This window comes from Chiloscyllium plagiosum, unplaced genomic scaffold (genome assembly GCF_037043375.1).
Source record: "Chiloscyllium plagiosum isolate Xiang-an unplaced genomic scaffold, Cpla_swu_hap1 HiC_scaffold_32, whole genome shotgun sequence".
In the NCBI taxonomy this organism is placed as follows: domain Eukaryota; kingdom Metazoa; phylum Chordata; class Chondrichthyes; order Orectolobiformes; family Hemiscylliidae; genus Chiloscyllium; species Chiloscyllium plagiosum.
In genome coordinates, this window is record NW_028270170.1 from 48,404,213 (window position 1) to 48,419,903 (window position 15,691).

General features: G+C 43.5%; 1 protein-coding gene across 2 annotated transcripts in view; it reads left to right on the top strand.

The window, feature by feature from the left end:
- Positions 1 to 14,887, top strand: part of kcnh6a (potassium voltage-gated channel, subfamily H (eag-related), member 6a) — a 427,015-nt gene extending 412,128 nt beyond the window's left edge. For both annotated transcript variants that reach the window (XM_087977979.1, XM_087977980.1), the window contains 4 exons: positions 1,175 to 1,429; positions 5,540 to 5,723; positions 12,265 to 12,466; positions 13,503 to 14,887. In XM_087977979.1, the coding sequence (XP_087834105.1) occupies positions 1,175 to 1,429; positions 5,540 to 5,723; positions 12,265 to 12,466; positions 13,503 to 13,784 (923 nt within the window). In that variant the 3' untranslated portion in view covers positions 13,785 to 14,887. The remainder of the gene's footprint in view (positions 1 to 1,174; positions 1,430 to 5,539; positions 5,724 to 12,264; positions 12,467 to 13,502) is intronic.
- The last annotated feature ends 804 nt before the right edge of the window (positions 14,888 to 15,691 follow it).

The following is a 15,691-nucleotide window of genomic DNA, read 5'->3' on the forward strand; positions in this document are numbered from 1 at the left end:
TTCCCTGGGCTGTGGGAGTCCAGAACTAGAGGGCATAGGTTTAGAATGAGAGGGGGAAAATATAAAAGGGACCTAAAGGGCAACTTTTTTCACGCAGAGGGTGGTACGTGTATGGAATGAGCTGCCAGAGGAAGTGGTGGATACTGGTGTAATTGCAACATTTAAAAGGCATTTGGATGGGTATATGAATAGGAAGGGTTTGGAGGGATATGGGCCAGGTGCTGACAGGTGGGACTAGATTGGTTGGGATAACTGGTCGGCGTGGACGGGTTGGACCGAAGGGTCTGTTTCCATGCTGTACATCTCTATGACTCTCTAACTTTATCTCTGGAGCAGATGGGACTTGAAACTGGGCCTTCTGGCAATTGCTTTACAGTGATCCGAGGGGCAATGACCATTGAGTCCTTAGAAGAGGCTCATATCTGAATAAGATGTAGTTTAGTGCAGGTCAGTAATCAGGGATACTAGCTTGAGATTGAGATTATCAGACAGTAGATGTCACATCTGTCCCCCTTCAAGGTATTTCTCCATTTTCCCACCCAAGATTGTATGACATTTTCAGATTGGGTGAGCACAGACCGACTCCAGCATAAACCCTTTCAGAGCCATTAACCTACACAACACCTCCGATCCCTCTTCATCTCATCCAAACCTTTTTAAAATCCTTTTCTCCCCCATGTGTTTATTTAGCATGCCCTTGAACCCATCACTATTATTCACCATGTGGTAGTGAATATCATTTTCCTGCTGCTACCCAGATCGTCATTTCTCCTGAATTCCTTACCACATTTGTAAATGCCCTGTAGCCTGAGACACCCTTGTAAGTCAAAATATCTTCTCTACACCACCTGATCCAATCTCCTCATAATATTAATGACCTCCATTTGGTCACCCCCTCAGCCTTCTTTTTTCGTGTTTTTTTTCTAGATTTAACTGTAAGAATGCTCACTGTAGTCAAATATCCGCTCACTATAGTCAAATATCCTTGGAGACACCAATGAGCAGTGAGTGGCCAAAATCCATGGAGTGCTAACCCAGTGCCTTCAGGGGTTGAGAGGGTATTTTACAATGGAGGGAGAGGGTTGTTTTTCTCACAGTATTGTGATATCTCTTCATTGTTGAGTGCGGGTGCTGAGAAATTGAGTGTAATATTCATTAAAGCTTCCGATTTTAGAGACTCTGAATGAAGGAGATCCTGATGGAGCCAAGGTCCCACTACCAAACCACCGCACTCATACAGCCAGGGAGCACTGGGATGACAGCAGCATGACACCCCGCTCACAGACCAGGGAGGACAACCTCAAAGCTTCCGCCTCCAGCGTTACTGAGATGAACAGCAGATCACCAGCAACCAATCTGAACTTTGTTACATCTGACCCAGTCCCCATGGAGTACAGGAAGAAAGGCAACGGAACCCATCACTTTACAGGTACCAGAGTCATCCACAACTCTTTGTGAATTTGTTGGGCTGTTGAGGTCTCATGATAGTTGTCTTCACTGGAATTGTAATCAGGAAACCGTTGTCCTTTCCTGTTTCCCATCCCTAACCTTTCCACTTCTGCCGATAGCCCATCTCCATTTTGTTTCTGAATGAACATTTATAAAGAGGAATGGAAAGCCATTCAAGAAATTCCTCCTCATCTCAGAGTCATAGAGTCATAGAGATGTACAGCACGGAAACAGACCCTTCGGTCCAACCCGTCCATGCCGACCAGATATCCCAACCCAATCTAGTCCGACCTGCCAGCACCCGCCCATATCCCACCAAACCCTTCCTATTCATATACCCATCCAGATGCCTCCTACATGTTGCAATTGTACCAGCCTCCACCACATCCTCTGGCAGCTCATTCCATACATGTACCACCCTCTGCATGAAACAGTTGCCCCTTAGGTCTCTTTTATATCTTTCCCCCCTCACCCTAAACCTATACCCTCTAGTTCTGGACTCCCGACTCCAGGGAAAAGACTTTGTCTATTTACCACGATGACCTGTTACTCTGAGATGATGCCCTCTGGTCATAGAACGTCCCTCAAGGGGAAACAACCTCTCAACATCAATCCTGTCAATTTCTGAGAATATAAAATGTTTTAATAATGTCTCCTTTCATTCTCTGAAATTCCAATGAATGCAAGCCCATCTTACACAAACCTCTCCTCATCAGAAAATCTTTCGTCAAACTAGTGAATTTTCTCTGGACTGTCTCCGGTGTTAGTGTATGAGGACCAAAACAGTTCACAGGATTCCAGTTGTGGTCTGACTAGTGCCTTGTATATTTTGAGCAAGACCACCCTATCTTTGTGCTCCAGTCCCTTTGAAATAAAGGCTAACTGTCTGTTTGCCTTCCTTATTACCAACTGAATTTGGATGCTAGCTTTTTAAGGTTGATGAACAATGACCCCAAATCCCTCTGTGCTGCAGCTTTCTGTAGTCTTTTTCCATTTAAATAATATTTAGCTCTACTCATCCTCCTACCAAAGCATTTCTGCCAAGTTCTGGACCACACCCTTAGCCTCTCTAAATCCTTGTGTCACCCTTCTACTTGCCGTCCCACCTGTTGCTGTGTCTTCCACAAACTTGTTGATAATACATTCAGTTCCATCATCTAAATCATTAATTTGCATTATAAATCATTGTGGCCACGTCACAGATCCCTGTGGCACTCTGCTAGTTACAGGATGCAGTCCTGAGGTTGCCCTTTTTCTCCCAACTCTCAGTCTTCTATTTGTTAGCCAACCTTCAAACCATGATGAACATCCATGGGCTCAGATATTTTTAATTCATTAACTGAATGAGGGCATTGCTGGCTCGGCCAACATTTACTGCCCATTCCCAATTGCCTCAGAGGGCAGTTAAGAGTCAGCCACATTGGTGTGGGTCAGGATTCACATGTAGGCCAGACCAGGTAAGGATGGCAGATTTCCTTCCCTAAAGGGCATTAGTGACCCAAATGGATTTTTCCTGACAATTGGCAATGGATTCCAGAGTTTTTTTTTAATTGAATACAAATTCCAACAGGTGTCATGGTGGGATTCAGACCTGGGTCCCCAGAATGTTAGCCGGGTTTCTGGATCAACACGCCCAGTGATAATACGACTAAACCCCTTATTGAATTGGCTAATATTGAGTACCTTATCAAACACTTCTTGGAAAGCCAAATATATTACATCCCTTTATCCATCCTGCTTCTAACCCACTGAAAGAATTTGTCAGGCATGATTGCCTTTTCATAAGGCCACAATGCATCTACTACTTTCTATTAAGTAATTCTAAATGCTCTGCTGTTACATTCTTTATAATAGACTTTATCATTTCCCAATGACGGATGTTCCTCAGGGTAGTGTCCTAGGCCCAATCACTCCCTACTGCTTCATCAGTGACCTTCCCTCCACCATAAGGTCAGACGTGGGGATGTTTGCCAATGATTGAATAATGTTCAGCACCATTCGTCACACCTCAGCTACTGAAGCAGTCTGTGTTCAAATGCAACAAGATCTGGACAATATACAGATTGGGGCTAACAAGTATTTAAAGTGCTGCTGGGCCATGTTCATCTCCAATAAGAATCAATCTAACCATTGCCACTTGACATTCAATGGCATTACTATCACTGGTAATTACCATTACCAATGGCACCCCACTATTTACATCCTGGATGTAACCAGAAACTGAACTGGATTTGCCATATAAATAGAATGACTACAACAGCAGGTCAGAAGCTAGGAATCCTGCAGAGAGTAACTCACTTCCTGACTTCGCAAACCTGTCCATCTACAAAATGAGGTGTGTGATGGAATATTCCCCACTTTCCTAGGTAGGTGTAACTCTAGCAACACTGAGGTAGCTTTACACCATTGGGATCGAGCACCACACCCACAATCACATTCTTTATCATGGACACTCAGTGGCAGCAGTATATACCGTCTACAAGATGCACTACAGGAATTCACCAAGGTTCCTCTGACAGTACTTTCTAGACCTGTGACCTCTATCATCTAGAAGGACAAGGGCAGCAGATACATCGGAACACCATCCCCTGCAGGGTCCCCCTCACCATCCTGACTGGGAAATATGTCGCCGTCCTTTACTGTCTCTGGGTCAAAATCCTGGGAATTCCCTCCCTCAGAGCATTGTGGGTCAACCCACAGCAGGTGGACTGCAGCGGTTCAAGAAGGCAGCTCACCCCCATCTTCTCCAGGAGGGGCATGGACAGGGTAAATAGACAAAGTCTTTCCCTGGGGTGGGGGAGTCCAGAACTAGAGGGCATAGGTTTAGAGTGAGAGGGGAAAGATATAAAAGAGACCTAAAGGGCATGGTTTTCACACAGAGGGTAGTACATGCATGGAATGAGCTGCCAGAGGAAGTGATGGAGGCTGGTACAATTACAACATTTAAAAGGCATTTGGATGGGTATAAGCTGGGTGCTGAAAGGTGGGACTAGATTGGGTTGGGATATCTGGTCGGCATGGACGGGTTGGACCAAAGGGCCTGTTTCCGTGCTGTACATCTCTATGACTCTATAACTAGGGATAGGCAATAAACGCCGGGACATCCAATGACACCTACACCCCATGAATAAATAATTTTAAAATATCTGCTGGGAATAAACTCTGAGCAGTAGGAATCCCCTCTCTGTGTCAGTTTATGATCTCATAAATACATCAGCCATTTAACCCCTTAGCTGTTACAAGAGGTCATTCAGCCCCTTGAGCCTGTTAATTAAAGCACAGGCAGAAGTCATTTATCCCATCATTAACTAGTTAATGGAGCCAATCAATTAGCCCATCAATCCTTTTGGCTGATCTGCAGTTTAAACCCAGTATTACCTCCAATTCTATTTTGATTTAGTCCCTACCCTCCCCTTCACTGTTTTGATCACACAGCACTGCCCTCTGATGTGAAGGGCAGTGTTTGTCACTGGCCACCCGGGTGTTTTCCTATCTTCCTGGTGGTGGAAATTGAATAAAGATTCGTGCACTTTGTGTCTCTCACTGTGTCTCACACCTACATCCACACACCATGGGTGCTGGGGATAAAATAAGCACTACCGCACTTAGGTGGTAGTGTGGGGGTTAAAGGGAAAAAAAAATGGAAAAAAAAAGAAAAAAAGAGAAAAAAAAGAAAAAAAAGAAAAGAAAAAAAAAGAAATAAACCCAGTATTACCTCCAACTCTATTTTGATTTAGTCCCTACCCTCCCCTTCACTGTTTTGATCACACAGCACTGCCCTCTGATGTGAAGGGCAGTGTTTGTCACTGGCCACCCGGGTGTTTTCCTATCTTCCTGGTGGTGGAATTTGAATAAAGATTCGTGCACTTTGTGTCTTTCACTGTGTCTCACACCTGCACACACACACCATGGGTGCTGGGGAAAAAAATAAGCACTACCGCACTTAGGCAGTAGTGTGGGGGTTAGAAAAAAGAAAAATAAATAAAAATAAACCCAGTATTACCTTTGACCCCTCTGCATTTTTCTGTCAATGTATTGTGTAAAGTTTCTCTGGAGCTTACTGAGCTGTTTCAACCTGCACCTCTTTCAGGTACTTTTACAAGTGTGTCAAATATGTTCAGTTTCTGGGACGAGAGAAAGGACAGCCAGTTTTCAGAATTACAAGGACGTTCGGCGTCAGCTCATGCTAACTTGGGGAGAGCAGCCAGCATGGAGGACAGGGCACGGCTGGAGGTGGAATCCAGGCTGGAGATTCTCCATGCACAGCTTAACAGGTGAGAACATCACAGTGTCGTGAGGCATGCAACTAGCCAAACTATAATCAGTTATTACAACCAGACCCTGGAGAAGAATCCAAGATGATACCCCAAATTGTCAAATTCCAGGGTGACCTGACTGAATTAGTTCAGCTTCTTTATTTACCTGTACACTCAATGGTCCTGACAAGGTTAATTCACAAAGAATCCCTTCCTATGTTGATGACTTTCTCACAAACACAAATGAAACAGTAATTACCAGTTAAATTACCGGTTAACAAAAGAGTAAATTTACTAATTACTAATCATGAGAAGTAATAATGTGATACATATGCACAGAGATTAGAAACAAAATATGTATCTACGACAAAGGCAGAGGTTGAATAAAGAGATATGGATCAGGCTCCGAGTTCTGTGAAGAGTAGACTAGCACCTTTGCAGCTGTTACTTTAGGCGATACCAGTAACACATGTCGGATAGTGAGTGGTTGGTTTTGAGATGCTTGACTTTGTGGGTCAGCTGAAAGCTCTTTGTCTTGTTTCACTTTGGCAGAACTTTCACTTCTTTCCTGGCTTCCAGGAAGGACATCCTGCAGTGCAAGGGAGACTTGTGGTTTTCTCAGATGTGACTCTCACAGCACACATCTTTGCACAATAGCACACCCAGACCTGAGTTAAAACTGACTTTTAACTCACGTTCTTGTGTATTCTTAAAAAGGGAAAGCATAAACATGTCTTTCAATCAGACAAATCTCTTTTCTCTGATAACGTCCACTGTCTAAGGTAATTCACAGGAAAATACAGTTCAGCTTGAAATGCGTTTCTCTTTTTGAAGCTCCTTGACAGCTCATCTGGTGTTACATTACATAATCTCCCTCAAGACTAAGACGTCCACAGTCACTGAAATATGTTGTTTAGAATATCCATTCTCACTTCTGGTTTGGCTGTAATTGCTCTTCTTAAATAACATTTAGAATTAAAAGTTCAATGTGTCCATAGGTGATCTAGGGTTATAATTCATCATCATGATAGTATAGTGATCTCCAGAAGAAAGAGGGAGGTTAAAACTCGAGATTAGAATCACCCATGCGTTGGTACTGCAGTGATAATCCCTGATGAAGGGCTTATGTGCAAAACATCAATTCTCCTGCTCCTCAGATGCTGCCTGACCTGCTGTGCTTTTCCAGTGTCCCCTTCTCGACTCTGACTCTCCAGCATCTGCAGTCCTCACTTTCTCCTGGTAATTCCATGGCACTTTGCCATCATGCTGTGTGATCTGTGCCACTTCTGTTGGATGCCACACTATTACTGCTTGGTCATGTGATTGTGAATGGGAGGAAAGCAGGAACCACATACACGTTCATCAATACTCACACTTGCACTCACACTCATTCACACACACACACACACACAGTCTCATTCATACTAACATTTGTCCTACAGTATATTCACAATTAAGTTAAGGGATATTTCTCATGTCCTCAAACATATACTCTTGCACTGCTGACACAAACTCTCATGTTGTTTACATTAATTAATTGTTTAATTTAAAATATGCACAAAACCTTTGATTCAGTGCCAAGTTATTGTCATACAGTTCTAGAGATGTCCAGCATGGAAACAGACCTTCAGTCCAACTCATCCATGCCAAATTAATCTATTCCCATTTGCCAGCATTTGGCTCATAAGCCTCTAAACCCTTAATAAAAGGAAGGAGAAGGCTTACGTTAGAATGAGATGTGAAAGCTCAGTTTGGGCACTTGAGATTTACAAGTTAGCCAGGAAAGACCTAAAGAGAGAGCTAAGAAGAGCCAGGAGGGGACATGAGAAGTCGTTGGCAGGCAGGATCAAGGAAAACCCTAAAGCTTTATATCAGGAATAAAAGAATGACTAGAGTAAGATTAGGGCCAATCAAGGACAGTAGTGGGAAGTTGTGGGTAGAGTCCGAAGAGATGGGGAAGCGCTAAGTGAAAATGTTTCATCAGTATTCACACTGGAAAAAGACAATGTTGTCAAAAAGAATACTGAGATACAGGCTATTAGACGAGATGGGATTGAGGTTCACAAGGAGGAGGGGTTAGTAATTCTGCAAAGTGTGAAAATAGATAAGTCCCCTGGGCCAGAAGGGATTTATCCAAGAATTCTCTGGGAAGAAGATTGCCGAGCCTTTGGCTTTGATCTTTATGTCTTCATTGTCTACAGGAATAGTGCCAGAAGGCTGGAGGATAGCAAATGTCCCCTTATTCAAGAAGGGGAATAGAGACAACCCTGATAATTATAGACCAGTGAGCCTTACTTTGATTGTGGGTAAAGTGTTCAAAAAGGTTATAAGAGATAGAATTTATAATAATCTCAAAAGGAATAAGTTGATTAGGGATAGTCAACACGGTTTTGTGAAGGGTAAGTTGTGCCTCACAAACCTTATTGAGTTCTTTGAGAAAGTGACCAAACAGGTGGATGAGGGGAAAGCGGTTGATGTGGTGTACAGGGATTTCAGTAGGTTTTTGCACAAGAAATGGAGGCATGGGATTGAGGATGATTTGGCAGTTTGGACCAGAAATTGGCTAGCTGAAAGAAGACAGAGGGTGGTGGTTGATGGGAAATGTTCATCCTGGAGTTCAGTTACTAGTGGTGTACCGCAAGGATCTGTTTTGGGGCAACTGCTGTTTGTCATTTTTATAAATGACCTGGATGAGGGCGTAGAAGGATAGGTTAATAAATTTGTGGATGACACTAAGGTCGGTGGAGTTGTGGATAGTGACGAAGGATGTTGCAGGTCACAGAGGGACATAGATAAGTTGCAGAGCTGGGCTGAGAAGAAGCAAATGGAGTTTGATGTGGAAAAGTGTGTGGTGACTCACTTTGGAAGGAGCAACAGGAATAAAGAGTACTAGGCTAATGGTAAGATTCTTAGCAGTGTAGGTGAGCAGAGAGATCTCGGTGTCTCTGTCGATAGACCCCTGAAAGTTGCCACCCAGGTTGATAGGGTTGTTATGAAGGCATATGGTGTGTTAGCTTTTATTGGTAGAGAGGTTGAGTTTCAGAGCCATCAGGTCATGCTGCAGCTGTACAAAACTCTGGTGCGGCCACACTTGGAGTATTGCGTACAGTTCTGGTCACTGCATTATAGGAGGATGTGGAATCTCTGGAAAGGGTTCAGGGGGGATTTACCAGGATGTTGCCTGGTATGGAGGGAAGGTCTTACGAGGAAAGCCTGAGGGACTTGAGGCTGCTTTCGTTAGAGAGAAGGTTGAGAGGTGACTTAATCGAGACATATGAGATGATCAGAGGGTTAGATCGGGTGGACAGTGAGAGCCTTTTTCCTCAGATGGTGATGGCTAGCATGAGCAGACATAGCTTTAAACTGAGGAGTGATAAATATAGGACAGATATCAGAGGTAGTTTCTTTACGCAGAGAGTAGTTAGGGCATGGAACGCCCTGCCTGCAACATCACCAACCCAAACATATAAACAGAAAGCAGGAATCATGAACAGTGCTTCGCCTGGAGGCCCACTGAAGATGTTACCTGGTAGGGTGATGAAATGTCTGGGAGCAGAGCTGAAAATGTGTTGCTGGAAAAGCACGGCAGTTCAGGCAGCATCCAAGGAGCAGGAGAATCACGTTTCGGGCATGAGCCCTTCTTCAGGAATGGTTTCTGAAGAATGGTTCCTGAAGAAGGGCTCATGCCCGAAATGTCGATTCTCCTGCTCCTTGGATGCTGCCTGACCTGCTGTGCTTTTCCAGCAACACATTTTCAGCTCTGATGAAATGTCTAGAAATGAACCTTCCAACTCAGTGAGCAGACCGACATCCAGAACCTTAACATGAACTATAAATCTTCTCAAAACTCACTAAAACATTCTTTACAGGATGTGGATATCATTGGCAAGGCTAGATTCTGTCACCCATCTCTAATTGGCTTTGAAATGACAGTCTTGCATTTAAAAGTCAACCACATTGCTTTGGATCTGAGCACTGAGGCCAGTCTGAGCAAAGGATAATGCTAAAGGGAGGTGCCAGTTACATTGGTTTCAGAGTCACCATTATTGATGACTAGTGTTCAATCCCAGATTTTATTCATTGAATTTGAAAGAGCACAAGCTGCCATGGTAGAATCTGAACACAAGGCCCTCTTGATTACAAGTTCAGTAACTTTAACTTTTGCAACTCTGGTATTGGCTAAGGACAGAGCCAGTTAGTTAGTTAATAATTAATAGTAATGGTGTTTTACTCAAGAAACACATTTGTAGTCCAAACACTGAATAGCGAGGGTGACCTATATCAAGTATACTAAGTAATCAGGTTGAATACATGCAAATGTAACAATGATGTGGGAAACAAAACAAATTCTGCAGCTAATAGGAAAGTAACAGCTATTCAAAGAAGGAATGTTAAATTAAAAATGAACACACTATTCTTTACACTACAGGCACTAAACACATATAATCATTTAAATGCAAAATCAAAAACAGATATTGCTGGAAAACCTCCACAGGTCTTGCAGCATCTATGAAGAGAAATCAGAGTTAATGTTTCAAGTCCAATGACTTTCAGAACTGTGGTAGCTAGGAAAATGTTCTTTTTTATGCAGAGGATGGGCTGGTGGGAGGGGTTAAAGAATAAACCATAGATGGAGATAGAGCCCAGAGAGAAGTGTTGCACAGACATAGGAGTGGATAACAATCAGCCTAGGTGAATGAATAGCTACTAATGGTGTCTATTAGTGGCAAACAATGGGTGGTGTGTATAAACAGACCATGTGACAACAAGGCCTGGGGTGTGGCAGTTGGGGTAAGGACATGGGAGAAGTTGCCTCAATATTGAGTTCAACAGTTTTAGGACTGGAGTCCAGAAGGCTGTATAGTTCCCAAGCGGTTTTTATTTAATCATTTAAATACTTCATCGAGAGTCCAGACCATTCATGGAATATGACTGCACCAGTTCCTTAACATATTGTATGTTATAAAGTTGAAGTTCATCAAACCCTCAGAGTTGTCATGATTGCTTTGAGCATGGTAAGAAAAATGAGTTCTCAAACTGGCGAGATTGCCAATGGGATTTTCTAAACATAAGACAATAAGAAATGGGAGTGGAAGTAAAGCCATTTGGCCCATCGAGTCCACTCTGCCATTCAATCATGGCTGATGGGCATTTCAACACCACTTACCCACACTCACTCCATATCCCTTAATTCCTTGCAAGATTAAGAATTTATCAATCTCTGCCTTGAAGACAATTTAACGTCCCAGCCTCCACTGTCTCCGTGGCAATGAATTCCACAGGTCCACAGGCTTACCACTCTCTGGCTGAAGAATTGTCTCCTCATTTCCCTCTAAATCGACTCCCTCTAATTCTAAGGCTGTGTCCACGGGTCCTAGTATCCCCGCCTGTGGGAAACAGTTTTCCAGGTTAGAGTGGTGCTGGAAAAGCACAGCAGTTCAGGCAGCATCTGAGGAGCTGGAAAATCGATATTTCGGGCAAAAGCCCTCCTGTATTCCTAATGAGGGGCTTTTGCCTGAAATGTCGATTTCCCTGCTCCTCGGATGCTGCCTGACCTGCTGTGCTTTTCCAGCATTGCTCTAATCAAGAATCTGGTTTCCAGCATCTGCAATCCTTGTTTTTACCTAGGGAACGATTTTCCAGCCTTTCTAAGCCATGCATTATCTTGTAAGTTTCTATTAGATCTCCCCTCACCTTCTAAACTCTAACAAATACAATCCCAGGATCCTCAGCCATTCATCATATGTTAGGCCTGCCATTGCAGAGATCATTCGTGTGAATCGCCGCTGGACGGAGATTCTGCTAAACATAGCAGAAATGTTATGTCTCTTGTTTGTAGAGATTTGAGCTTTGTGACATGAAAGCAGAACATCAATCTCAGCATGTATCTGTATTCTTCTGATCTGGAAGATTTCCATATCCAGAAGGCCAGGGTGCCAATTCAGGACAGCATTATTGACCAAGGAATGGATGTAGGTCAACAACAAGTCATAGACAGGGAGCCTGACAGGGATCTGCAGGAATAGGAGTGGCATGGCTTGAGAGACGAAGTCTTGGCAAAGCAAGCTAGAAAGGGGACCTCACTCAAGTGAGGTGGAAGCCAAAGGATGGGGAAATGCATGTGTGTTAAAAACGCAGTTTCAATCAGAAAACCAGTTTGAGCCAGGCCAGACCGATAAATAGAAGTTGTCCCATCTCTGTTGTCTGTAAGAGCCTTGGTAACATGAAGTGATATCTGAGATCTAGACATTACATTGAATATTACAGTGCAGTACAGGCCCTTTGGCCTTCAATGTTGAGCTGACCTATGAAACCAATCTAAGGCCCATCTAACCTACACTATTCCATTATCGTCCATGTTTGTCCATTATGAGACCATGTAGGATGGAAGAGGAAGGCCTACAGCATTGGGCGTCCCTCTCCCATCCTACATGGCTTGAATTGGGCAGTCACCACAAGGTAGATATTGGTAGCAAAGTAAAAATTATTTGAGGGCATGTTTTCAATGGCCCTGAGGGCAGGAAACTCAACCAACAGCATGTTTTTGACTTTGCCACAGATTGGAGACCAGGATGACAGCTGATATCAACATCATCTTGCAGCTCCTGCAGCGCCAGGTAGTCCCTGTACCTGTTCCCCCAGCTTACAGTGCTGTGTCACCAACATCTCGTCCCATTGATATGTACTCTCCACTATCAGCAGAACCTAAAGTGTTGCCCTCTCCTCAATCTGCAACTCCACTTCCAATGGCTCCTCTAGAGGTAAGTGTCATATTTAACAGTGAAAGATCTAAAGCCATCTGCCATTGAAAGTCCATTGCCAGTCATATGAACAGGCAGGGGAAACCAATTATTGAAATGTAGTCATTTGTGAGATGTTGGCATTGCTGGCTAGTCCAGCATTTATTGCCTATTCCCAAGTTTCCCTTGAGATTGTGCTGGCAAGCTGTCTCTTGCACTGCGGCAGTGTGTGATGCAGGTACACCCACAGTGCTGTAAAGAGAGGAGTTCCAGATTTTTAATTTAGCTGAAATTCCTCATGTCCAGGTTTTCTGGATACTACATTCCTGAATAAGTCTTAGTAACATTATTATTACTGAGACAAGGTGGCATCAAGAGGACGGAGGGTAAAAGTGACAGAGCAGAAACTCAGTCATGACCATAGTGAATGTTAGGGCAGCCCCTGAAGAGTAGGGAATTGGAGGCACAGGGAAACATATGGTTCATTCCTGCTTTCACTTATGTTCTTCCATGTAATTAGTCCATTGATTCATTTGGACTGGGTCCTGGTGTTTGTACAGGAACGGGATGTCATATTGAATGATGGAGCAGGTTCACCAGGCTGTATAACCCCCCTCAGAGTATCATAGAATCCCTACAGTATGGAAGGAGGCCCTTCAGCCCATTGAGTCCACACCAACCCTCTGAAAGGCATTTGCCATAGCTAACTCACCTAGCCTGCACATCGCTGGACTCTATGAGCAATTTAGCATGACCGATCATCTATCTGCACATTTTTGGAGTGGGAGGAAACCCACACAGAGAGAGAAAATGTGCAAACTTAACACAGACTGAGGCTGGAAATCGAACCAGGGACCCTGGTGCTGTGAGGCAGCAGTGCTAACCACTGAGTCACCATGACTCTTGCTGTCTCATATTTTCCTAATTTCAGCCCTTTTTCAGATATTAATGCACATCTCCAGCCACGTCCCTCAAATTCTGCCCACCTTTTGGATCATTAAACTATAAGAATGTGATCATAACAACAATTCTCACTGAATGCTGTTTCTTTCTCCAGACTCCATTCTACTCCAAGGCGGAGAAACCACAGGAAAAATCCCAGGAATCCTTGCCTAGTGGAGCCCTGCTGACAATGCTGCCAGATCAAACTCTGAGCCTACATCTTCCACCAGGTCAACAAACCTCCCCTCCCCACGCGGCAACTTTTCAGAGGCTGGCTCCCTCATCCCCTTGTTTCAGCCCATCTCGCTTTCCCTCACTCCCAGAACATTTGGAAAGCTCTAGCACAGATACAGACATTAAGAGACATGTGTCAGACCCAGTCCTGCCAGGCAGTTAAGGCCTCATCAGGATTTTGCAGGAACATTACTTTGCTGTGTCCTGTTTTTGCAGAGAACAGTGCTGCCTCAGGGGCCCATCCTGGACTTGGTTTTAAGTCGTGACTGGCAGATCAGGCAGTATTGTTTTGCACAGCCTGCTGGACATTCTCAAACAATTGTGGTTGTGTAAGAATTAGACAAGACAAAGTGGAAACGGAGCAAACCCATCGGCTTATCAATTTTATCACTTTATTTTTAAAATATTCCTCATTATCCACATGAAATGAAAGCAAAAGCCATTCAGTGACCCATCTCAGGATATACCAAAAACATTGTCTACACAGGTCTGAGTGTAGATGGCAAGTTTTCAACGGATTAGGCAGCAATGGAGCAGTGAAAAGTGGTACACTGGAGCTTTATCTAACTATGTACCTGCACTAGAAATATTTACCAAGTTGACCATTATCTAACCCTGCACTGTACCCTCCCTTGGGCTGTTCGATGGGGACAGTGTAGGGAGAGTTCTAAAATCCTGGATTGTAAATTGAATTTTCCTTTCAATCTGTGCTGGAAAGGTCATCTTTACCTTTGAGATGGTATAAAACAGGCTGGAGTGAATGGCTGAAAGTTATACACAGTTGAAACTTTGCCTTTCCATTCATGTCACTATCTGTCCAGCCAACAGTAAATCTATTAGTCCTTCAACACTGAAGTTACCTTTGGAGATCGATTTACAAGTGTAAAATCTGACCCCCAGCATGAGCAGATTCTCCAAATCCTCCTATAACCTTGCATGCCATAAATGCCTCAACCCAAAGGAGGGCAATCCTTTAAGTTTCCCCAATTCCTCCAGTAATATAGTGCGGTGATGGAGGGCATTTATCTTTCCCCAGTCCAACACAGAAGAATCTATTAAGCAGCCCCCAATGGCATGTGCACCCTGCATGATCCTACCAACTCTCATCATACTGCCTGCATTCTCACCAGAATCCAATTCCTGCAGGTTTCAGCTGCTCTCATCTCAACTTCATGAGCTGTTGTGCAGTTGGGGCTTCCTATTTGCTGGAGGATGAGTGACACGATAAAGGAAAATGGGCACAATGGTCTCATCAGTCAAGCAATCAAGGACCTAGAAACAGATTTGCATCGAGTATATAATAAATAATCATCTGATTGCTCAAGACAATGCTGTCTTTTTTTAGTCCAACAAGAATTATGACCAAATTTGCTAAAGCCAATTGCAATGTCAAACAGCACTGCAAAGCTGATAGTGTTGTGACAGAAGTAGCTGAGACTGTGGGGGTAGGTGTGTGTAGGGGAGGAGGGGCATGAAGAGAGTCAGTGTCTGTTCTGCTGGGGCTCAGTGTATATGAACTGGGTGATGGTTTCAGTTTTAATACTTACCCAGTTCAGTACATTTACTGTTGATCAAGACAGCAAACTCCAAATTCTGACTTTATGGACCGATCTTCAAGGTTTCCAGTGCCCACTGTAAAGCTTTAATTTCTCAGCAATTGGGATCAGCGGTGTTGACATCTACACGTGGTGTCAGTGAGCAACTCCTGTCCATCCTGTTGCAACGACTATCTGGCCATTAGAATATCAGGGCTATTATTTGATCACTTAACACGTTGCTGTTTGGGGTAAATGTATAGTCTTCCCAGCATTTAGAAGTGACAGCATTTCAAACAGTAAGCCATCGGTATCAAACGCATCAAGTCATCCTCACATACTGTCTCAATATTTGCATTGTTGAAACAGTAATACTATGGATTGTACAAAGTGCTTACAAATGTGGTTACAGAAATTGACATGGTTTCATTCTCCGCTTTAAACTATGCTAAATCAAAGTCTTGTCTTTAGTTTCTTGCTGGAAAGTAGGTATAGTGTGAATTATTTCTTCTACAATGTTTGTGAAGTAGGAAGA